The 24911-nt window shown below is 55.2% G+C and overlaps 2 protein-coding genes across 15 annotated transcripts in view; one reads left to right on the top strand and one right to left on the bottom strand.

Moving 5' to 3' along the window:
• Positions 1-8756, top strand: part of APBA2 (amyloid beta precursor protein binding family A member 2) — a 198437-nt gene extending 189681 nt beyond the window's left edge. For all 7 annotated transcript variants that reach the window (XM_060293723.1, XM_060293726.1, XM_060293727.1 and 4 more), the window contains 2 exons: positions 5655-5795; positions 8562-8756. In XM_060293723.1, the coding sequence (XP_060149706.1) occupies positions 5655-5795; positions 8562-8633 (213 nt within the window). In that variant the 3' untranslated portion in view covers positions 8634-8756. The remainder of the gene's footprint in view (positions 1-5654; positions 5796-8561) is intronic.
• A 1237-nt stretch (positions 8757-9993) lies between these two features.
• Positions 9994-24911, bottom strand: part of ENTREP2 (endosomal transmembrane epsin interactor 2) — a 371116-nt gene continuing 356198 nt past the window's right edge. For 7 of the 8 annotated variants that reach the window (XM_060293730.1, XM_060293735.1, XM_030878406.2 and 4 more), the window contains 3 exons: positions 15378-15599; positions 14712-14786; positions 10376-13644 (listed from right to left, as the gene is read on the bottom strand). In XM_060293730.1, the coding sequence (XP_060149713.1) occupies positions 13322-13644; positions 14712-14786; positions 15378-15599 (620 nt within the window). In that variant the 3' untranslated portion in view covers positions 10376-13321. The other variant, XR_009562815.1, reaches the window with a different exon arrangement.

The raw sequence follows: 24911 nt of genomic DNA, 5'->3' as shown, positions 1-24911 counted from the left end.
GGCTCTGGCCATTTCTGTCTACATCCATCTGGCCAGACAGGGCTCAGTCACATGCCCCACAAACACAGGGCTGGCCGGGAAGGTGGTTCAGCTGGTGCCCAAGACGTAGAAGGAAAGGGTGTGGGTGCATCTGAAGCTGACATTGGCCGTACCTTCCCAGCTGTGTGACACTGGGCAAGTCACTGAAGCTTTCTGGGCAGATTGAGAAAATCCATGAAGTACCGAGACCTCCAAGGAGGGCCCACTGGGCCCAAACTCTGCAGAGAAGGAAGGCCCCTTGGCACCATACCCAAGCACGGGGGCCCAGCCAGGCTGTCTGCACCCCCTGAGAATTTCTTTCCGGAACATGGCATCTGCCCCGGGAGTTGGCCAGTTGGTGGTCCAGCTAGTGCCACCCTGCCCGGCTGCTCTGCACACACATGTGTCCGGGGCCGTGCAGGAGGTTGCCCAGGGTCCCTGCCTGCAGCTTCTATGCGCACCGTGTGGATGGGCCTGGGAGCAGCTGGGCGGGCCTTAGACCTGCCCCTGACACCCTGAGCCACCATGCAGGGCCTGCCTGGGTGCCGTCCGCAGGACCTCTCTCCCTGGGGTGGGGGCAGGTGGGTGGTAGGGAGGACTGTCAGTGACCGGCAGCCCCTGAGACGGCCCTGCTTGTGTGACCCTGAGGGCTGCCCCTGCCCTGCTGGGCAGCCTTGTGGGGCCCAGGCTGTCCCTCCTGCATGGCCCCGGGGAGCTCGCCATCTAGGTGGGCCTGGTTCATGGTCTTTGTAAGATGCAGCCCCTGTCCTGCTGCAAGCCTTGCAGGGGGATGGCGTGATGCATCAGGGCCGGCTTTCCCCTCAAGGCCAGGCTCCTGGGGGGTGGCCAAGGGCTTTGCCTGTTCTTGGGGCCCGATGCGCCCCCCCCCAACCACCAAAAAGCAAAATCCTTCCCCTGCAAATACTCCCTCCAGCCAGTTCATTTTAATCCTCACTACAGCCTAATAAGGAGCATGGGGACTGGTCAGGAAGCTGGGGCACAGAGAGGTTTAGTAACTTGCCCTGGGTCACACAGCTGGGGAGGCCGTAGGGACCGAGGTGGGGAAGGGGGACGAGGAGACACAAGAAAGGGGGCTCTGCCTAGAGTTTTGTGGGGGCTGAATTGAAGCGAGCGGGAGAGGAAGGGGAGGCAGTGGAGAGGACAGGTGTGGGGTGGCCTGAGTGTGGCCTGGCCCTGAGCCTTCCCTCTCAGAGATGGGGGAGGGGAGGCTGGCGGGGGTGCATCCCTGGGGAGTTACAGGAGGGGTCTCTGCGGCGGGGGTGTGTGGGGATGTTCCCAGGTTGGTATGAGTCGCTGGGAGGCTGAGGCCAGGGGGGCTTCCCACAAGGTTTGGGGGTGTCGGGTTCAGGGTCACAGCAGATCTGGGGTCTGGAACTGGGGAAGTATTACCCGCTGATTCTGAAGGCAGCGTTGCCAGGCTGCCCTTCCCGGGTCACAGGTGTGCACACAGGGGTCCTGGTGCCGCCCACTGCTTGGTGCCTCTGCTGCTGGTCCAGGGTCCGAATCCCACGGTGTGTGTGCTTGGGGCCAGCTGTGGACGAGGAGCTGCGTGGCCCCCAGCGCCACCCACCCACCAGCTGGCATCCTGCCTCTGTGAATGGGGGTGCGCGTGCTAGGGGCCAGGAGGCAGGGGCCATGGTGGCTCCCGGGGGCTTCCCTGCCCTGAGAGCACCCGGGAGGCGGTGGCTGGAGAGCAGGTGGCGGAATGCCAGGCCGGAGGTGGTGTTTGTTGGCCCCAATGCAAACCCGGTGCCGTTTTCTGCCTGATGCCTCCAGGAACGTTGCCTGTGGCAGGTGCCTGTTTCAATGTCTGGGGTGAGCAGTTAGGTGAAGTATGTCCCAGCGCTGGGGCATCAGGTACGTCTGGGTGTTGTCAGGTGAGAGGTGAGGGGGAGGGGCCCTCTGCATGGCTGTCAGTGTGCACACACCGGTGCGTGTGCGTGCGTGTGTGTGTGCGTGCGCACTCAGGTGCGTGTGTTTGGGGGCTGCCAGCCTGAGCACTGGCCCCGAGGATCTCAGTGTAGCTTGTGTTTTCTTTAAAGCAAGAGGCCCTGTGGCTGAGAAGCTGGATTACCTTGTGAAATCTGCCCCTCTCTCCCCCTTTTCTTTTGGCCCCGACTCTCTCCTAGAACTTCTGCTTTTCCTGGTTTTTTTGTTTTTTTTTCAATTGTGGTAAAATACAATTAACGTGAAATTTACCATCTCAACCATTTTCCAGCGTTAAGAACGTTGACATTGTTGTAGAACCAATCTCGAGAACTGTTTCCATCAGCAAAACTGAAAGTCTGTTCCCGCGAACACTGACTCCCCACCTCCCGCTCCCCCAGCTCCTGGTGACCAGCGTGCTACTTCCCGTCCCTGTGAAGTTGAATATGACATACTTAGGTACCTTATATGAGTAGAATCATACGGTTTTTGTCCATCTGTGACTGGCCTGTTTCACTCAGCAAAATGTCCTCAAGGTTCATCCACGTCATAGCATGTGTAGCAGGATTTCCTTCCTTTTTAAGGCTGAATCGGGTTCCATTGTGTGGAAACACCCCATTTTGGTTGTCCGTTCCTCCACTGATGGACACTTGGGTTGCTTCTATCTCTTGGTTACTGTGAACCGAGCTGCCGTGAACATGGGCGTGCAGGACTTCTGGTTCTCCAGTCTGTCTAGTTCCATTGCTGCAAGACTTGTAGGCCTGCTGGGGCATCTGTCTGGGGTATCAGTCCATCTGTCTGTCAGTTCTAGGAACCGGGAAAGGCCACCATCTGGCCAGCTCTTCCTGCAAACCTGGGGCTTCCCTCTAGAGCCCGTGTCTGTGCGTTGGTCTGGTTAGGGAGGGCATCCCCTGTCCCCATGCACAGATGAGGACACAGGAACAGGTAGCTGAAGGGACCTGCCCCAGGCTCCCTTCTGGGCAGTGGCGGGGCAGGCGTTGGCCTGCACGGCTGTCGTGGGGAGCTTGCCCTCTGCCCGTATCAGATGCTGGAGTGTGTGGTCGGCGTCAGTGGGCGAGCGCACGCGTGGACCTGAGCCATCTGTGAGCTGTGCAGGGGCTGTCCTGTTTGCATCTAGGGTCCCGGGTGTCAATAACCAAGTCACAGAGGTGCCTACAAGGCCCTGTCGTGGCCAGCCAGCCGCCTTTCCTCCCACTGGGACTGCAGGGCCCGCAGAGCCCACGGATCACATGGGCCCCGCAGATAAGTTCACTGCATCCCTGGAAAAGTCTGCTGACCCCTGAGTTAGTCCTGCACAAGTGCTTTTCCCATTTTCAGCTTCATTACGCCCAAAGTACAAGGCATTCGTTTGCAGACAGGCCCCAACTGAGCCAGTTAACGCTCCTTCTAAATGGACCCCTCCTCTCTGTTCCCACAACACCATGGAAGAGATCAGGACGTCCGCAGCTGGGAGACACCAGCGTTCCTCCTGAGAGGTGCACCCTGAGAAATTAGAGCAGCCCAAGGCCCTGGGTTCTGGGGGCACGCCTCGTTTCGGAAGACCTGCCGCCCGCACGCATGTGTACGTGCATGTGTGTTTGTGTGTGCATGTGTACAGGCGTGTGCCCACATGGCCCTCTCCTCAGCACTTTCTGCTCCCCTCTTGCCCCCTCTGCCAGCCTGGCCCCCCAGGTTCCAGCCGAGGTCCCCTGCCAGGGTCTGAGTCCATCTTCCTGGCAACCCCCTCTTAAGGTGCAAAGCTATTTTCTCCCTCTCCCTGTCCCCTTCCCCTCTTTACCTTCTGTCCCCAAATCTCCACCATGAGGGAAGACTCTACCACTAGGGACTTAGGGAAACAGCGCCTGCTACGGGGTGTCCCAGCTTCCATCAGGAGCACCTGGGCCCTGCCTGACACCTGCCAGGTCTTCCTGAAGCCTGGATCTTCGAAGGGCACAAAATGCCCTTAAATCATCTGGGTGGGGGGGGGGATAAAAGTTAATCCTTGATACTGACAGGTAGGCAGAGCCTTCACAGCACAGGATGGCTGCTCCCCTTACTGGAAAATGGGTGGTGGGCTCAGCCCGCTTCTCTTTCTCCACCCTGAGTCCGGTCTGGCCCAGGTGCTGCTGTAGGAGTGGCCTTGGGCTGTGACATCAGCCTGCATCTGTGTCTCCTTCTAGAAGAGAGGGGTCCTGAGGACTGGGAGGGACCTCGAGGGCTTCAGGCACCGCACTGGGATTTACACACACCTACGCACAAAGTGGATCTGGAAAGACCACAAAACAGATGACAGGTGGGAGTCCTGCAGGGGTGCCAGGGCCAGCCTGGGGTCAGTGGCCTTTCAGCCTATCTCAGCCTTCAGAAGATGCCAGGCCAGTGCCGAGGGAGAGCACAGGCAGCTGGGCTGGAGGGGTCCTGTCTGGGGGTGGAGAGTCAGCCCCTAGCCAGTGGAGCAGCCCGGCCAGGGCCGGGATGGGAAGGGGCTCTGACCCAGGTACGGGCCCCAGGTGGCATTCGTCACAGGGCATGGAGGAGGCCTCGCAGCGTTGAGCCTCGCGGTGGGAAGGGAAGAACACCAAGCCTGCGGGAGGCTGGCCGTCCTGCCTGCACCTGCGCCTCCTGCGGGCAGGCCAACCTTGACCTTGTAGGAGGCTGGCCAGAATCATACGAGGACCCCTCAAAAGCCCTAAAAAGCTTCTGGTGGCATTTTTGGGTTGAGGAAACCGTACAGACCAAGGCCTCCGTGGGTACAACGAGGCTGTCAGGTGATGGGGGGTGTCCCCCGGGCACTCGGGGGACAGGGTCCCACCAGCCTGGGCCACTCCTCCCACCAGACTCTGGGCTCGGCCTTCCTCATTCTCAAACACGTCTGGTACAGGGCAGCCTTCAGGCAGGACGGCTGGGATACTGCTGCAAGGGGCCCAGGGTAGAGGTGCCTGGCGGAGGTGGACAGGGGAGACCTCCAGTGCGGGTGTGGCTGTTCTCGGGCAGCCTCGGCCCCAGGGACGTTGCCGTCTGCCCTCGGCTGGGGGTGGATGAGAGGCCTGGCACCCTGCCTGTTCCCTCCCGCCCCAGCCTCTCTTGCTGCAGTGCTTTCATCCCACCCCCCTCCCGTGGCTCCCACAGGGCCCCGGGGACCCCCCCGGGCGCAGCTGCCCCCCCCCCCGCTCTCCATGGGCCCTGGGGCTGCTCGCCCTCCCTGCTGTCTGCATGGACCCACCTTCTGACACCCAGTGTTTAGTGGATCTCACACCCATGGGGGCTGCATCATCTCTTTCCATTTGTCGGCTGGTGAAATCACCACCTCCCCGTGATGGGGGAGCAGTGACCGTCTTCACTGGAAAGAGGAGCAGAGTGGCTGCTGGCGAACCTGCCAGATCGGCTTTACCTGCACACCTCCCGGCCTCCACACCCCTGACCCAGGAACAGAGGCTCCGGGGGGCTGGGGCGGGGTGGGGGGGCAGATTCCAACCAGCGAGGGCGGTGGCGGGGGGCGGTGGGGGGACAGGCATTCCAAACCGTAACCTCCCAGTTGGTGAGTCGGCAGACGGCATGTAGGAGCGTCTCCCCGGGGGCTTCATCCTGCGTGTGATGAATTCTCCTCCCCGTCGTTGGGGGCTGGAGGCGACTGGCGAGCGTGGCGGGGACCCTGTGCTGACCCGACCACCCTCCGCCCCCGTGTCGCTTAGATCTGCAGCCTCATGCGCGGGGGCATCGCGGAGCGGGGCGGCGTCCGCGTGGGCCACCGCATCATCGAGATCAACGGGCAGAGCGTGGTGGCCACGGCCCATGAGAAGATCGTCCAGGCGCTGTCCAACTCGGTGGGAGAGGTGAGAGGTCACTGCCCGAAGCCAGAACCGGGCTCTCGGAGCCCAGATGTTTCCATGGCCGACATCTAATCCCCGAGGGCGTGTATAAGGTGCTGGGGAAGCACCCCAGAGCAAAGCCTCCCTTCTGGGCAGAGCCTGTCCCTGCGGGGACCTGGGCACATCTGCTGGCTGGCGCGCTCCCACCCGGACCTTCCTGAGCCTCCTCCGGGGCTGCATCAGCTGAGCACGGCTGTGTCTCCCATGGGGGAGCCTTCTGCAGGCGGGCTCTGGCACCACCTCCTCACCCCGGGTAACTGTGGCTGATGGGATGGGGGTGGGCATTCGCAGGCCGGCCCTGCTGTGCTCCCCTCTCCCACTCCGCTGGCTGTACCCGCCTCCTTTTCTGCTTCTTTCTGGCATCAGTGCGATGCCATGCCAGCATGAGGGTGGACGGGGTACAGAGCGGGGAGCTCAGGAGGGAGCAGGGTACCTCAGCGGGGGACGTAAGATGCTGGGAGTGGGGGTACCAGCCCAGTGCTGGGAAGGAGGCCTCCCCGGTGCAGGGGTGTGTGTGTGTAGGTGTGTGGGAAGCAGGGAGTCAGGGTGAATGGGTGAGTATCTCCCTGGGTGAAGCCTGGGTGACAGCAGCGCAGAAGGGGCAGACAGCGCTGAGTGGCGGGTGACACGGGACGGCTGTGGAGGCAGGTGCTGGGCGGGGAGTTTAGGTTTGATTCTGAGGGCGGTGGGGACCCAGGGGCTGTGTGGGGAGAGGGCACGGCTTCCTCTTTGGAGGCTGGTGGGGGGAGCATGTGCTGTTCCCTGAGGGGCCTTCAGATCACGTCCGGTCAGGACACCTTTCCTGGGGCCACGTTAACCCACTCAGTATTTTGTGAAAGTCCCAAGGCTGGGGGAGGAGGCCTGTTTCCCTGCATGGGTGGTGGCAGACAGCAGCTCTCAGGAAGGAGGGGGCCAGGTAGGCGCCATTAGCCTTCTCTTACAAATGGCTTCAAAGAAAGGAAAATCCAATTGTCCTAAGTAGACGCCTCGAGACAGCCGCCCCGCTGGGGCCATCAGTCGGGCGGGGGAGCTGGGCTGGGAGCGGGAGAAATGCGTCCGACTGTCTGGACCTGAGGTGAATGGGTATCAGTCAGGCTGGGCCTCAGGCCCAGGGTGTTGGAAGCCGGTCCTGGCTGGTCCTGAGAGATGAGCTTGTCTGCCTGTGTTTTCCATCATCCCTGAGCACATTCGGAAAAGGAGTCACCGATCACTAGATCTGGTGTTTTGCTGGGCCTTGGGGGTGGGTTTCAGATTGAGGAATTAGAATGAATCTGCTGATGGGAAAAGGCACTGCAGGCTGATGAAGGAGCAAACATCTAAGTGGATCAGACAGATCCTGGTGTTGGGGGCCAGGGGGGGAGCCTGGGTGACAAGAAAACGCTTCGGCCAGACTGGCCATCTGGGTTGGTCAGATAAGGCCCGAGAACGGCTTGCCCGAGGAAGGGCAGTCCTGGGGGGTTGGCTGCACGCCCCTGGGGGTGGCTGCACCTGCGGCCGCCTCTCCCTGGGCGCTGGAGGTCTGCCAGCCCACCCCCTAGAGCCACGGTCACCCACAGGGGCCTGAGCACGGCTGGGTCCCGGGCTAGCCTGCGGAGCAGAGTGCTTAAAGGAAGCAGAAGCAGAGCCCGGGGCCCAGGCGGGATTTAGGGTATGTGCCCCCCACGGTTGGCCTCTCCGGGCAGCCGTCTCTGTGCCTTGCTGGCGTACCCAGCCTCTGTGGTGCCAGGGACTGAGGTCAGGCCCCAAAGGCTCATTTGCTAACTGACCCCCAGGGGCTGGGGGGCTCCAGGCCTCCGCCCGCCGCACACGCACTTTGTGTGTGAGCCTCTGGGTCTCACGCCGAGGCAAAGCTTGCCCCTTGCAGTTTCCAAGGAGGCCTGGGCGCCCCAGCCTGCCTTCAGCTCGGTGCACAGTCAAAAGTCCAACTTTTTATGCACCTGGTGTCAGCCTGAGCTGAAGGGAAAACGGCCCTTGACCGCGTGTAAAACCCTCTGAAGACCTGGACGGGGCGCCCAGGTCACAGTCCGCGCAGTCAGGGTACGCTTTCTAAGCCGCCATCGGGGTGGTGACCACGGTGTCGACTTGAACAAATGCACAACGTGAGAGTTGTGAGTTGTTTTATTTGGGGCAAAATGAGGACTGTAGCCCAGGAGACAGCATTTCATATAGCTCTGGTAAACTGCTCCCAAGAGGCAGGGGGGGAGGTCAGTATGCATGTGATTTTGGTGAAGGGAGGACATGCAATGGAGCACGTATTTTTTGCAGGAGGTTCTGCAAGTCTCCTGAGGGTTACAGCTAGTCATGAGCAGCAGACGTCACCAGGAAGGATCTCGGTGTTTTTCTAGATATGAGGAGATGCAAGAATTGGGCTCATAAAATGGGCTCCTGAAAATATCTCACTATCTATCTGAAGACCTGTCCTCCCAGTTTTCCCCAGAGCACAGAGGGCCTCATTCCTGATCTCCACCCTGAACTCCTTTCAGGGGGTGTTGAAGGTCAGCAGCTGCAGTGGCACCTGCTTCAATCCTTGTAGAGGTAGATGGCAAGTGCCCAAGACAAGTGCCAATTTGTAGCTGACAGCCCACAGGTCATTCTTCCTCCCCTCTGGACGCTGGTACTTTACACAGGACACGCTCAGGGGACTTGGGCATCGCTGGCCTCGCATGCGGGGGACGGGGGCGGGAGGCGGAGGCAGGGAGGGCTGGGTCAGCCCCTCTCTCTCATTGGCAGATCCACATGAAGACCATGCCTGCCGCCATGTTCAGGCTCCTCACAGGCCAGGAGACCCCGTTGTACATCTAGGCTGCCCGCCTGCACCCCAAGGAGTGGGAGCCGGACCCAGGACCCGACCCCTGAACCCACAGCCCACCTGATGACACTGGCTCCTCCGAAGGGCATGCCCTCACCACCCACTTTTTTTTTTTTGGACCAAAAGGGGTCTTTATCCAAGGAGAGTCACAGGAACCAGTCTTTGTAGAACAGTCACGTATTTTGCCACATTCTGAATTTTCTCATTGCGACGGACAAGGGTTTGTCTGTACGTCCGTGTGGTGTGGAGCCGTGGAGGGCGAACGTGGGGCCCCCGGATGCGGCTGTGCGGGGAGCCCCTCGAGGACAGCGCGCTCCAGGGGGCAGCAGCGGTGTGCCCCGCCCTCAGCTGGGGCTCGGGTTCCTGTGGGGAGGGCGCCCCACTGCCCCGATGGCTGAGTGTGGGCAGCCAGCTCTCAGGATGGGACTGGTCACTGAAGTTGGGGGACACGTGGTTGTATTTCCCGAGAAAGGAGACATCCCTGAGTTACGTAAATGGTGAGATCCACAACCACAAAACTCCATGACTATTTAGACGTCACCATTTTGACTTTTGACAACAAACTGCTCTTCAGACGTTAGGATTTTCCGACGACCCGTGACCACGTCTGCTGCCCGTGCCCGCCTGTCTGCTGGCCCCTGGACGCCCCCGGGCAGCCTTCCACAAAGGCCGGTGGCCTCATTACAATCTCTGTCTACACACACGCATCCACATGTGAGCTCCCCCCTCGGAAACCAGACCCTCCCCGGACACCTGGAGCCTGCTATCCCCGGGGGCCTGCGCGTCCGGGTGCCGTCACCGTGAGCAGTGTTCCAGTGCGTGTAGGTCAAGTGCAGCATAGTCTAGATCCGCCCCGCAGAGCTCAGTGTTCACGATGTCATTTTGTCCGGAAGTCTCTCTCTTTGGCCCAGGCCTTGAAGATACACTGTGACTTAAGAAGCCTTACCATGCAGTAACTAAGCTCTAGGACCACTGGATGAGGGTGACCTGTGTGTTGCATGCAGCTGACCTTGGGAAGACTCGCTAATACCACTAATAAACCTGAGGTCATGATGGAAAGCTGTCCGTGTGGCTGGTTTGTTGACGGAGAAGTGGCCGCCCAGCTTTCCTCTAACTCCTCCCCTCACAGCCCGGCTCCGGGTGGGGGCCCTCCCTGCCAGGTCTGAGGGCTCCAGGCACCATCCCCGCAGGAGACAAGCTCCTGACTAATCGGATGAGGGAGAGTGGGAGGCTCGGGCTTCTCCTGGTTCAGATGGGAATCATCTCTGGGAGAGGTGTGTGCGTGTACAGAGCAGAAAGCGGCCCACCTATAGCCTGGCTCCTTCCCTGGGGCCGCCCTGCAGCCCGTCTCACCTGATAGCAGGACTTGGCAGTGCTCCCATCACTGACTGCGTTCTGTGGTCACCGTCCTGGTCCTGGTGTCCCCTGGCATGGGGATCTGGGGTGAGCATGGACTCTGGTCAGAAGCCCTGGGTGGTGTTCCAGCATGTTATCAAGGGACACTGGGCAAGCCGGGCCCCTTCTCTGGCCGGGATCTTAGTTCCATGCTGTGAGCCACTAGGCAGCGATGGCCCACACCCTGGGGTGAGAGCTGGAGGGAAGGGGCCTCGGCTCAGGGGGGCCCAGGGGTATGGCCCTGCAGCGCCCAGAATGAGGCAGGTGAAGGGGCTCCGGAGAGGAAACCCACGGCTAGCAGATGACGGGGGGCAGGCGTCCCTTCATGTGCTACACATTAAAAAAAAAAAAAAAGAGAGCTTTAAGCCAGGGGCCTGCATTCCTCCCAGAAGCTGGGGGACACGTCCCACAGAGGGACAGCTGTGGGCCGGGCGCCTGCCCGCTCCCCTCACACCCCCAGGGTCTGTCTCCAGAAGGATGTTAGGGAACACAGTCAGGTGCCAGGGGTGGGTCGTGCTCCGTGGTCGGTCGTCCGGACTGAGCCCTCGCTTGGCACCTGGTCACCAGCAGTACACACGGCTCTCGGCATCTGTCCCGATCAGACCTCAGAGGCACAGAGGCCAGAAATAGTTTTTATTAAAACACTGATCATTATGAAAACACCTTGAGGTACATTAAATAAATACAGCCTGCCAGTTGTACAAACAGGCTTGAAAACAATTTCCTATAAATTCTGCCTTAATAGCAGCATCCGTGGATCAATACAGCTGTGGGGGAGAAAACATCCATTCGAAATAAGCTTTCTTTTATGTGGTTTGTTACACGCATTTAATTTGTGTCATTGTCACCAGCTGAAGAAGCCCTTAAGTCCTTGTGAAGGATAAGCACCCCCCTGTTTGCCATAGAGTAGGGGTCTGGAGTTCCTCCAGCCCAGCATCCTTGTGGTCCCTGGGTGGGGGTCTAATGGCAGTGCCAGACAGGCACTGGCCCTGTGCTGGCCCTCTTTTTGGTGGGGGAGGTCCAGGAGAGCACAGGCCCCGGGCCCTGTGCAGGGGGCATCCTGGGCCTTGGCTTCCAGCGCAGCCCGTGGGGACCTGCCTGCTGACGTGTTAACGAGAGCAAGGAGACCAGGGCCGAGCGGACGAGGACGCACCAGTGACGGGGGGACACTGCCTTTCCCCTTGGCTATGAGCCGACACAGCCTGGGGCTCAGGGCGCTCGATGCCGGGGCTGCTGGTTCCCAGGTGCCGCCGAGCAGAGCGGGGTTGGAGGTACCCGGGCTGGGGAGTCAGACCCCGGCCCGTTGCCAGGCACCTCTCTCTTCCCGGGACCTTTCCTGGGAGCCAGGTGCCTGGGCCCTGCAGGAGCCGACGTGGGCCCTCAGAAGGTGTCAGCCCAGCGCTGTAGAACTGGGTACAGTGTACTCACCCGCAAGATAGAGATGCTGTGAGGACACGTGTGAGGGCCGAGCACTTGAGAACGGCCGGCCGGTGGGCTTCAGGCCAGAGCACCTACCTGCACCCAGGGGGAGGCACAGGCTGTGGCAGGTGCTCGGAGGCAGGAGACATGGCGCCCTGCAGGGAGGGGAAGCAAAAGACACAGAGCAGCAGGCCAGGCCCCCTGGAGGTCACCCAGCCTGCGGCAGGGTAACAATTCTGATGCCCGTGAGGTGGGGCTGGACGCAAGGGCTGGCCTCACTCGAGAGGCAGCCTGTCTGAGACCTGCAGGCTTGGCCCAGGGCCCTGCCGTGAGCCCCCCACCCACGTGAGACCCCTGCAGCCTGCTAAGCTCTGGTTGCCACCCCAGAGATGCCTTGATGCCGAGGCCAGGGCGCTGGGGCCATCCATGCTTTGCTGGGAGGCTGAGGGGAGGCCCCTTGGAAAAACCATCAATTTACCTGCAGAGAGATTTACTTTTGGGGACTTCAAAAGCCCTCAGTTGAGAAAAATTAGAGTAGAGATTTCCCGTTTTATAGTCTGGATAAAGTGCTCATAAATTCTCCTCTGTGATGTCTCGAGCGGAGAAGTTCCGGCTATCATCACAAGGCCTGATTTATATATTGGTCCAGCTCTCACCTCCGGACGGCAGTGACCGATGATAACATTAGGAAGCAAAGCGTTGGCAGCTGACGAGGGGCTCCTCGGGGTGTCTGGCAGCCACACTGCAGGATGGCACAGGTATCCCCGTGGCTGCAGAAAGTCCTTGAGGACAGCGCTGCTCCACGACCCTGGTTGGGAAGCAGCTGCTGCTGAGGTTGCCAGAACAGGGCGGCCCAGGGGTCCTAGAAAGTCCAGGGCACCCAAGCTGCTGTGGTGAGGCTTCTGCGCACCCAGCTCGAGGTGGGGGTGGTTCACGGAAAGGAGTGGTCGACAGGTGGCATCTTCCAAAGCAGACGTGGCGGCTGCCGCCCGGCTGGGGAAGGGGCTGCTCTGAGTCATCAGAGACCCCTGAGGCCAGTCTGGCGAGGGCAGATGTGGGAGAACCCCGGGGGCTCGCCATGGGGGCTTATTGTTACGGGGCAAATAACTACTCAAAGTGCTCTGTGCTGAGCTGGCTAAAGAGACAGTGGAGAGACAGCCAGAGAGGAAGCTGGGAAAATGCCCTGGGGCAGGGAGAGGCAGGGAGGGGTTGCCCGGGAGACAAGGTGTGGGGGTTGGGGGTGCAGGTCCCTCAAAGCCCCTTGCCACAGGGTGGCCGGGCCCCCCTGGGGAGTCCCTCATTGTATGTTTGTTCACAGGGTGGCCCTGTCGCCCTGCGGGCATAAGGCTGGACCCCCGCTGCCATCTGGGCTAGAATGACTTACTTTCTTAAAAATCAGCCTCTAAGAAAGGGTTGATCATTGATTCAAACTGCAAGGGGAAGTGGGCTCATTGCCTGATGGACTCCTCTACCCCTTTAAACACTAAACTAAATCGGGGTGGGGGTGGGGACTGGGGTGCAGGAGAATCCTGCTCTTCCATGGCCCCGATTGTGAAGATACTTCAGTTTCTTTAGCTACATGCGTGTCCCCTGCCACTGGATCGCTGTCATGTGGCTAGTTCAAGGTGCTACCTGCCTGACAACAGGGAAGAATTCACGATGGACACGAGAGAGTCATCCACTGTATCACTGGGACAGGTAGGAAGCGTCAGCCCCCAGAAAACAGCCGATGGGGTCCCCCTGGAGGAGGGAAGGGCCTCCGCCGCTTGATCCACCCGGGGAAGCAGCCTCTCCCCACAGGCCCGGCGTCCCCGGCAGGGACTCTGGCACCAGGTCTGTCCATGTCCACATCCAGACGGAGGCGCCTTCACAGCTGGTCCAGGACGCGGGCGCTGAGGACGGCCTCCTCCACGTGGCACTCCTCGGAGGGGATGGCCGAGCGAGCGGAGCCCACCACGTGCCTCACCTCCACGGGAAGGGAGCAGCTCGAGTGTTCCAAGAACTTAGCCACCAAAACCCTGGCGTCCGCGTAGGCCTTGCTGTCCACTAAGGAGTGCGGCCGCTCTTTGGAGACTGTCTGTAAGGCCTCTGGCTTTAACCGCTGGTCCGTTTTCCAGGCATCTGGTTCCCTGGGGGGTGAAAGCTGGGGCCGACAGGCACAGGCAACCATGACAGAGTGAGACAAGGAAGCTGAAAACCAAGGGAAAATGCACCATCTGAAAACACCCGACACAAAACAGAAGGCAGCCGTCCACTAACTTCTCCGAAAAGCAAACACAGGGATGCTTGGGACAAGCTTTCCGCTGGGATTTCTGTGTTCCCCAGCTGACCGTCGCTTCGCATGTCCCCTGGCATGGCCTGGCCCCTCGCAGCCCTGAGTTCAGCCTGCAGTAACCTAGAGGGGCCGCAGCCTCCTGGAGCCGAAGGCTGGAGATGGGAGGGCAAGATTCGAAGCCGGCCAGCGAGAGAAGTGCAGGGCGGGGCAGGGGTCTCCATTCTGTGTGCCTCTCTGCTGGAATTCCCGAGCTCGCAGGGGGGCTGCCCCTTCTCAGCCTTCCCCAGCTCAGTGACCTTCGCCCTTGTGGCTTGGGTGGCATTTGGAGACACGTCTGCCTTAAGAGCAGAGCTGGGGGTGGCAGAGGGGCAATGAGAGCGCCCTCCCCACGTCAAGGGCACAGACAGCAGCCACCTCTCACGAGGCAGCAGAGTCGCCCGAAGCCCAGGGCCTTGTGCTCAATGCTCCCCAGGCCGAGGGCAGGGAGACAGAACCAGCTACCAGCGGGCCCCAGCCACTCCAGATGACCCTCCAGAGAGAGAAGCTCCGGGCGGTCAGCTGTGACCAGCTCGCCAAGCACCAGATTAAGACCCGGTTGCTCAATCTACGTTTCAAGTCACACAAGGAAACACGTCCTGGGTGGTCTGGGGTATTTCTGGTGGCAGCGAGCAAGCCTGGCAGTTAAGCATGTGAAACTGTGTAAGATTCACACGGGGGCCCGTCTCCCCTCCAAAGAGAATCTCATAAGTACATGACACAAGCAGCCGTGTGGTGTTAAATTAGCTGTAGCCTCTAATACATCTGCCAAAAGAGCAGGGGAGGCAGGGCAGGCCCACCTTCCAAAGCCCAGAGATCTGGGGCATCGCGTGCCTGGGTGACCCTGGGAGGGGCTGTGTTTAGACACAAGGCAGCCGAGGACCTCTGGTCACCCCTGCCCCCCACACTGTGGTTATCAAAGGGTTTCAGAAAAAGAGCGTCTCACCGGTTCCCCGTGCAGCCCGGGACAGTCCTGCTTCAAGGTCCTGGCTGCAGGATGGGGTGTGTGACGAGGCATCACCTGAACCAGAAAGAGAATTCAGTTAACACACAGCCGGGGAAAAGGAATTCCCGATAACACCGGAGTAACCCTCCTGAGGATAAGAAATGGATTTCAGATGCAAGAGCAGCAGAGGAAAACTCCTGAATTTAAGCCAGCCGGCTCCCAGGTGGCTCCCACCCGGGGCAGGTGGCGTCCCCAGGGCCCGTCACTTCCTCAGCGTGGCCCCGGGCACAGGTAGCAGGCCAGTGCCACTGACAAACCTAGTGTCCCTCATCCCAATCCCCCTCTGCATCTGGGGGTCCGGGCCCCCAGGAGGCATGTGCACAACAGTAACTGTCACGCAGCCGAGAGGAGGCTGAGGCGACAGGGCGGTGAGTAGGATGCAGGGGGACGACTTGTGATCAAGCCACCGCAGCAAGCCTGGTGGGAGCACAGCAGGGGCCCCAGACTGTCCGCCCCCCTTACAGGCTCTGGACATCGAGACCACATTCCCCGTGTGGCCCTGAGGCAGGGCCCAGGGCTGGACTCCACTCCCAGGGGGCACCGAGGCCTGCAGTGTCCGGGCAGAGCCAGGCACGCCCTGGGGACACGGGGCTGGGCCAGCTGTACCTGACGCCCTGGAGGGGCCCCACGAGGTGGGGTCGCTGGCAGAGCGGGCCACGCGCCTGGGACCTGGCCGCGCCCGCGTGCCCTGGGGGGGGCCCTCAGGGGATGTGCGGCGCGGGTGTGCGGCGGGCAGCAGGGTGCCCGTGGGGCCGTCAGAGGGTGGGCGGCTCAGGCCCGGCGTGGCAGTGCCCTCGGGGGCCAGCAGGCTGGAGCTGTCGGCCGGCGCTGCAAGGCAAAGGACACGGCGTTAGCGCTGGTGCTGGGCAACTACCAAGCCGCCCCCACACGGGACAGTGCCGCCCACGCGCCCGTCTGCCACCCAGGGTCCTCCCAGGGGGTGGGGGCAGCCCAGCCTCTAAACTCCAACCCTGGACAAACCCTGTCATCTTGCGGGCGTGGAAATCCTGCCCAGGCTGATAGTGCTCTGTGTAGAAAGTATGGGGGGACCAGACGATCCCCCAGGAATCATTCCAGGAGGGGTACGGGTCTCCACGAGAGACTCCAAGTCAGAAACCAGCCGCGTCTCCCATCCAGGGCATCCCCTGGGGGGTTTGAAGTACAGGAAGGTGGGGGTCACGTGCTCAATGGGCAGGGCCCATGCAGAGAGAGGTCGGGGCTCTGAGGGACCCCAGGGCACCCTAGCCAGGCACCGGTGCCCACCCCACGCAGGGGGTGCAGCTTGGGCCCAGAGTGCAGCCCCTCGTCAGGCAGGTGGGGTAGCCCAGCCCTCTAAGAACAAACCCGCCCCCCCCCCCCCCCGCAACTGTGCCAAAAGGCACATCCTCAGTCCAGCCCTGCCCGGCTCGGAGGGTGGGCCCGGCCATCAGGGTGTGAACAAGCCCCAGGGGATTCTGATGCCCCGAGTGTGAGAACCGCTGCTCTGGACCGGTCATGTCATGCCGCTTACGCTGGGCTTTACCCCTTGCTTCTCCGCAGGTGGCCCCTGGGGTGGAGGCTGGACCAGAATCTGTCTAAACAGGGTCCCCAGTGGACCTGTATACACATCAGGGCTTGAGGAGTGCTGCCCTCTACCCTCTTCTCTCCCATCACCAGACCACCCCCGGGCGCCCCTCCCTAAGGCTCCTCACTGCCCCCCTCCCCCCACTGAAGTAGACGTTCAAGGCGAGTGGCCCGCGTGGGGAACATATGCTAAGAACCACAGCAGCCTGAACTCTTACAGTGGGGGAGGCTTTGAGATCTGTTCCTTCCTCCCCTTCCTGTGGGTCCTGGGGGAACTTCTCTGCTCCCAGGGGCCCTGCGAGCCCCACATCTGTGCACATGTCCTGTGCCCAGGGCCCACCCAGTCACCCCCAGCCCACAGCCGAGGAAACTCTGCTGAGCGAGGGCGGGGAAGAAGGTGGCAGGCCACCGAGTGGGAGCTGGCGGAAAGCGGACCCATTCCGGAGCACACGTGTTCGGCGCCCCCCCCATCCCCTACTGTCTGCCGCTGCCCTCCTGAGAGATGCTTTGAGACCATCAGTCCCATGAGTCCACCTGGAACAACAAAGATGAGACAGACCTCACATCTCACATACAAAAAAAAAAAAAAGAAAAAAATTCTTCAGGACGATTAATCCTTTTCTCCTTTAAGATATCATAAGAGTAGAAGAAAATATGGGAGAATAAATCTACTGCCTTGAGGGGGTGAAAGACTTTGTAAACATGATAGAAACCATAAAGGAAAAGCTTGATAAATTTGACAACAGCAACAAAAACATGGTAAACTTGTGTACGGCAAAGGCCTCATTAACAGGCTTCAAGAAGCAAAGCCTGAACTGGGGAAGCAAACCTGCCATAAATAGAGTCACTCTTACACATTTTCTCACTTCTCTATTTAACAAATATTTTTCTTATAAACCAAAAAAACAAAACAAAAACCAAAAACAACCAGAAATAAATAAATGCAACAGAAATAAATGGACCCAAAACAGACCTACAAGTTGATGATAGATGTGTAAAAAGGTGCAGAAACTCAATCCTGTGTGTGTGTCAAGTTCACCTACAAGGACGGTAAAGGTCCCCAGGAGTGACAATGTCTTGGGGTGTCACAAACACTCTTGGTGGGAACATAAACTCGTCATAAAACCCTTCCAGGACACAGTGTAGTCAATACATCCAAGTCTAAAATACACATTCCCCTGGACTCAGCAATTCCCCTCACTGGAATTTATCCCAAGGAAGTAATTGGTCAAGTGCTCAAGACCAAATGTATAAATGTAGAAAAGAAAATATACTTTCCTGTCTCCTTAGAAAACTTCAAACCTAGACATTGTCATTACTAACACTCTCAAAATCTTTTCAAAAATCACCCAGCAAGTATATTAAAAGTCTTTTGAATAATATTCATTCCTTCACATTCTTTTTGATCCCAATTCCCTCTCTCTCTCTTCCACAGCTTTACTGAGGTATAACTGATATGCAAAACACCTGTGCCTATTTACTGTACATAATTTGATGAGACTGGACATATGTACACACCCTTGATCCCAAGTTGCTTTTTTTTTTTAATTTAATTTTTTTTTGTGGCTGCATTGGGTCTTCATTGCTGTGTGTGGGCTTTCTCTAGTTACGGAGAGTGGGGGCTACTCTTCACTGCGGTGCACGGGCTTCTCATTGGTGGCTTCTCTTGTTGCAGAGCACCGGCTCTAGGTGCATGGGCTTCAGTAGTTGTGGTGCGTGGGCTCAGTTGTTGTGGCTCGTGGGCTCTAGAGCACAGGCTTCAGTAGTTGTGGTGCACGGGCTTAGTTGCTCCGTGGCGTGTGGGATCTTCCCGGACCAGGGCTTGAACCCATGTACCCTGCATTGGCAGGTGGATTCTTAACCACTGCTCCACCAGGGAAGTCCCCCAAGTTTCTTAATGTCAGTGAAAATCCAGTGGTTGAGTTCCTCAAGAAAATGCAGAGAGTCATGAGTGACAAATGTGACCTAGCTCTGAATATAAGTAATTAATAGAAAACTTATAAAATTAGGACAGCATTACAGGAAAAGCTGTAAGCCCAAGGCTGGTCACTCTCATTTCTGCACACCCTCCCCTCCAGGGTTGTGTCATGTGCCTACATTTTTATAGAAGTCATAATCGTGGTGGACCTCCAGGGTTTCACCTAACGGATCGAAAACATTTTTCCTAGTGATATATTCAGCTTGTGTAACACATTTTCCTGAACTCTTATTAATGGACTTCATTGTCCCCCTCAGTTTTTACTGTTATGGAAAAGGCAACAACTTATCTGCATGTTTACTTTTCCTTTTTCTGCATTACTCCCCGGGGGTGATTCTAGAAGTATGAACACATCTAATGGCATAAATATTTTCATGGCTCTGCATCCCAAACGCTTTGCCAAAGCAGTGGGCTGACTTACAAGCCACCAGTTAGGGCCCCCATGTCCTCATCACTATTTTGTTATTTTAACAAATAGCAAAACAATATTGTTTAAAAAACAATAACAGAATCTCCAAAAAAACAAAAAAAAAATTCTAGAGCTAATAAGCGCACTCATCAAGGCTGCAGGATTCAAGGGGAACGCATGAGTGAATCCCCTCCTATTGATTCAGAGTCAGTCCCATGTACTGACGATGAACACGCAGAAACCAAAGGTGTAAACCCAGTGCCATCAACAGCTGCTCCAGAGAAAAATGAAACACGAAACACACACACTAAGGAAAGCTGCCCAGGATCTGTATGCTGAAAACAATACCGTGAAACCAAAGCTCGAAAACCATGGAGACAGACTGTGTTCACGCCTCGGAAGACTCAGCTTTAGAAAGACGGCGATTCTCTAAAATATGGCACAAATGAACTTATCTATGAAACAGAAACAGACTCACAGACGTAGAGGACAGACTTGTGGTTGCCAAGGGGGAGGGGGAAGGGAGAGGGATGGACTGGGAGTTTGGGATTAGCAGATGCAAACTAGTACATATAGGATGGATAAACAACAAGGACCTACTGTATAGCACAGGGAACTATAGTCAATATCCTGTGATAAGCCATAATGGAAAAGGATATATATGTATAACTGAGTCACTTTGCTGTACAGCAGCAATCAACATGGCATTGTAACTCAACTCTACTTCAATAAAAAGAGAAAGATGGTGATTCTATCCAAATAGCTGTACAGGTTTAATGCCTGTCAAGATCCCAGCCAGGGAGACTTCCGTGGCAGTCCAGTGGTTAAGACTCCATGTTTCCAACGCGGGGGCCATGGGTTCGATCCCTGGTCAGGGAACTAAGATTCCACCTGCCGTATGGCCAAAACAATGATAAAAAAATAAATTAAAAAAATGAAACACAAATACATGGAGGCTAAACAGTGTGCTACTAAGTAATCAAGAGATCCCTGAAGAAATTAAAAAAATACATAGAAACAAATGACAACAAAAACACAATGACCCAAAACCTATGGGACGCAGCAAAAGCAATTCTAAGAAGGAAGTTTATAGCAATTCAATCTCACCTCAAGAAACAAGAAAAATCTTAAATAAACAATCTAACCCTACACCTAAAGCAACTAAAGAAAGAACAAAGAAAACCCAAAGTCAGTAGAAAGAAAGAAATCATAAAGATCAGAGCAGAAATAAATGAAATAGAAACAAATAAAACAATAGCAAAGATCAATAAAACTAAAAGCTGGTTCTTTGAGAAGATAAACAAAATTGATAAACCATTAGCCAGAATCATCAAGGAAAAAAGGGAGAGGATGCAAATCAATAAAATTACAAATGAAAAAGGAGAAATCACAACTGACACTGCAGAAATACAAAGGATTATAAGAGACTACTACAAACAACTATATGCCAATAAAATGGACAACCTGGAAGAAATGGACAAATTCTTGGAAAGATACAATTTTCCAAGACTGAACCAGGAAGAATTAGAAAATATAAACACACCTCTCACAAGTAATGAAGTTGAAACTGTAATTAAAAATCTTCCAACAAACAAAAGCCCAGGACCAGATGGCTTCACAGGTGAATTCTAGCAAACATTTAGAGAAGAGCTAACACCCATCCTTTTTAAACTCTTCCAAAAAATTGCAGAGGGAGGAACACTCCCAAATTTGTTCTACAAAGCCACCATCACCCTGATACCAAACGAGAAAAAGATATCACAAAAAAAGAAAATTATAGACCAATATCACTGATGAACATAGATGCAAAATTCCTGAACAAAATACTAGCAAACAGAATCCAACAACATATTAAAAGGATTATACACCACGATCAAGTGGGATTTATGCCAGGAATGCAGGGATTCTTCAATATAGGCAAATCAATCAATATGATACACTGTATTAAGAAATTAAGTAATAAAAACCATATGATCATCTCAATAGATGCAGAAAAAGCTTTTGACAAAATTCAACACCCATTTATCTCCAGAAAATGGGCATAGAGGGAACCTACCTCAACATAATAAAGGCCATATATGACAAATCCACAGCAAACATCATCCTCAATGATGAAAAACTAAAAGCATTTCCACTAAGATCAGGAACAAGACAAGGACGTCCACCCTCACCACTCTTATTCAACATAGTTTTGGAAGTCCTAGCCATGGCAATTAGAGAAGAAAAAGAAATAAAAGGGATACAAATTGGAAAAGAAGAAGTAAAACTGTCACTGTTTGCAGATGACATGATACTATACATAGAAAATCCTAAAGATGCCACTGCAAAACTATTAGAACTAATCAATGAATTTGGTAAGGTTGCAGGATACAAAATTAATGCACAGAAATCTCTGGCATTCCTATACACTAGCAACGAAAAATCAGAAAGAGAAATTAAGGAAACAATCCCATTTACCACTGCAAAAAAAAGAATAAAATACCTAGGAATAAACCTACCTAAGGAGGTGAAAGACTTGTACTTAGAAAACTATAAAACACTGATGAAAGAAATCAAAGATGACATAAACAGATGGAGAAATATACCCTGTTCTTGGATTGGAAAATACAATATTGTGAAAATGACTATACTACCCAAAGCAATCTACAGATTCAATGCAATCCCTATCAAACTACCAATGGCATTCTTCACAGAACGGGAACAAAAAACTTTACAATTTGTATGGAAACACAAAAGACCCCGAATAGCCAAAGCAATCTTGAGAAAGAAAAATGGAGCTAGAGGAATCAGGCTCCCCAACTTCAAACTATACTACAAACTACAGTAATCAAGACAGTATAGGGCCTCCCTGGTGGCACAGTGGTTGAGAGTCCACCTGCCGATGCAGGGGACACGGGTTCGTGCCCCGGTCTGGGAAGATCCCGCATGCCGCAGAGCGGCTGGACCCATGAGCCATGGCCACTGGGCCTGCGCGTCCGGAGCCTGTGCTCCGCAGCAGGAGAGGCCACAACAGTGAGAGGCCCGCATACTGCAAAAAAAAAAAAAAAAAAAAAAAAGACAGTACAGTACTGGCACAAAAATAGAAATATAGATCAATGGTACAGGAGAGAAAGCCCAGAGATAAACCCACGCACATATGGTCACCTAATTTACAACAAAGGGGGCAAGAACATATAATGGAGAAAAGACAGCCTCTTCAATAAGTGGTGCTGGGAAAACTGAACAGCTACATGTAAAAGAATGAAATGAGAACACTCCCTAACACCATACACAAAAATAAACTCAAAATGGATTAAAGACCTAAATGTAAAATCAGGTACTATAAACCTAGGGGAAAACATAGGCAGAACACTCTTTGACATAAATCACAGCAAGATCCTTTTTGACCCATCTCCTAGAGTAATGAAAACAAAAACAAAAATAAACAAATAGGACGTAATTAAACTTAAAAGCTTTTGCACAGCGAAGGAAACCATAAACAAGACGAAAAGACAACCCTCAGCATGGGAGAAAGTATTTGCAAATGAAACAACAGACAAAGGATTAATCTCCAAAATATACAAACAGCTCATGGAGCTCAATATCAAAAAAACAAACAACCCAATTAAAAAATGGGCAGAAGACCTAAATAGACATTTCTCCAAAGAAGACATACAGGTGGCCAAGAGGCACATGAAAAGATGCTCAACGTTACTAATTACTAGAGAAATGCAAATCAAAACTACAATGAGGTATCGCCTCACACTGGTCAGAATGGCCATTATCAAAAAATCTACAAACAGGGGCTTCCCTCGTGGCGCAGTGGTTGGGAGTCCGCCTGCCAATGCAGGGGATGGGTTCGTGCCCCGATCCGGGAGGATCCCACATGCCGCGGAGCGGCTGGGCCCGTGGGCCATGGCCGCTGGGCCTGCGCGTCCGGAGCCTGTGCTCCGTGGCGGGGGAGGCCACGGCGGTGAGAGGCCCACATACTGCCAAAAAAAAAAAAAAAAAAAAAATCTACAAACAACAAATGCTGGAGAGGGTGTGGTGAAAAGGAAACACTCCTGCACTGTTGGTGGGAATGTAAATTGATACAGCCACTATGGAGAACAGTATGGAGATTCCTTAAAAAACTAAAAATAGAACTACACATGATCCAGCAATTCCACTACTGGGCATATACCCTGAGAAAACCATAATTCATAGAGTCATGTACCACAATGTTCATTGCAGCTCTATTTACAATAGCCAGGACATGGAAGCAACCTAAGTGTCCATCGACAGATGAATGGATAAGGAAGATGTGGCACATATATACAATGGAATATTACTCAGCCATAAAAAGAAACAAAATTGAGTTATTTGTAGTGAGGTGGATGGACCTGGAGTCTGTGATACAGAGTGAAGTAAGTCAGAAAGAGGAAAACAAATACTGTATGCTAACACATATATATGGAATCTGAAAAAAATGGTACTGATGAACCTACAGGCAGGGCAGGAATAAAGACGCAGACATAGAGGATGGACTTGAGGTCACAGAGCGGGGAGGGGGAAGCTGGGACAAAGTGAGAGAAGCATCAACATATATACATCACCAAATGTGAAATAGTTAGCTAGTGGGAAGCAGCTGCATAGCACAGGGAGATCAGCTTGGTGCTTTGCGACCACCTAGAGGGGTGGGACAGGGAGGGTGGGAAGGAGGCTCAAAAGGGAGGGGATATGGGGACATATGTATGCATATGGCTGATTCACTTTGTTGTACAACAGAAACTAACACAGCATTGTGAAGCAATTATACTCCAATAAAGATGTATTAAAAAATTGAAAAAAATGATGTATCTTAAAAAAAAAAAAAAGCTTCCAGCAAGGTATTTTGTAGATACAGGTGAGCTGATTCAAAAATGGATATGGAAAGGCACAGGCCCTACAGTAGCTGCAACCTTGACAAAGAAGAATGAAGTGGGAGGCATTCCTTTCCTGATACTGAGGCTTATTACAGAGCGACAGCCATGAAGACAGGGTGGAATTGGCAGAGGGGCTGACACACAGATCAATGGGACAGAACAGAACAGGGACCCAGAAGCAGACCCATGCAACTATGCTTGACTGATTTTTGACAAAGGTACAAAAGCAAGAAACAGCCTGGAACAATTGGACCTATACGGGCAAAAAGAATGACCTTGACCTCAACCTCACCCCACACAGAAATTCCGTTACTACCTGCTTGGCCTGCAAGCCCCCTGCCAGAGCTTCTTGTGTGTTCCTGCCTACCCTCAGGGCTGGCCCCTCAGAATCTCTCGGGGGAGCCCAGCTAGCTGCCCAGGGTCGTGAGGCAGTGAGGAGGGCCCAGCCCTGCTGAACGCCTCCAGAGGGGCATCTCAGACACCCTGTCCATCTCCACCTGCCCCGAGCCCACAGATAGAAACGGGCCCTGGAGCCGCCATGCTGCCTGGCCTTTCTAACCATGCTTTCCTGGAGAACTGGTGGTTTGTGGGAATCACGTGACTGGAATGGGGGCCCCGGCTGCAGGCCCTCCCCCCACCCCAAGCTTTAGAAGGCGCTGCGCCCTGGAGTAGCCTCTGGAAAGGTGGTCACTGGATGCCACCTCTTAGACAAGCTCCTGACGGCTGCCTGGACTCACCAAGGGAAGGGCAAGGTCACTTCCACATTCAACTGTAGCGACCCGGGGCCCCTGCCGCTCAGAGGTGGCCTCGTGAAGGATGGCCCCTCCTTATTTCTTAGACGTTACTTGAAGTGGGGACGGCAGCAGCACAGAGGGCCACCACGGTCACGGTCCTTTCTGGGACGCTTAGTCATCTCCCAAGGTGGCTGACTTTGGTCTCCAAATAAATGCACCCACACGAGCCTGCTGGGGACCTCAAGACGAAAGCTCCCCAGGGACGCCCCCCCCACCCCACCCATCTGTTCCCCCTGCTGCCAAGCTTGTCTGCTTGCCTGTCACCTCGGACCACCTTCCCCACCCCGAGGTTTGTCCTGTGGCTCCCACCCCGTATTTGGGATCTGACTTCTCACACTTTTCCTGCCACGCCCTCCAGGACACAACCTCAGGCCCCTGCCCTCCAGCCTCCCCCTCCGCAGCCAGTGGGCAGGGAGCCCCCAGCTCTGGATCCCCCCGGCCCAGCCCAGCCTGGTACGATCTTGCTCTGGAAAGGGTCCATCGCAGACTGCGTCGCACTCTTCTTCAAATCCA

Source organism: Globicephala melas, chromosome 2 (genome assembly GCF_963455315.2).
Source record: "Globicephala melas chromosome 2, mGloMel1.2, whole genome shotgun sequence".
Lineage (NCBI taxonomy): Eukaryota > Metazoa > Chordata > Mammalia > Artiodactyla > Delphinidae > Globicephala > Globicephala melas.
The sequence above is the reverse complement of the archived record's forward strand: the minus strand, read 5'-3'. Positions and strand labels throughout refer to the sequence as shown.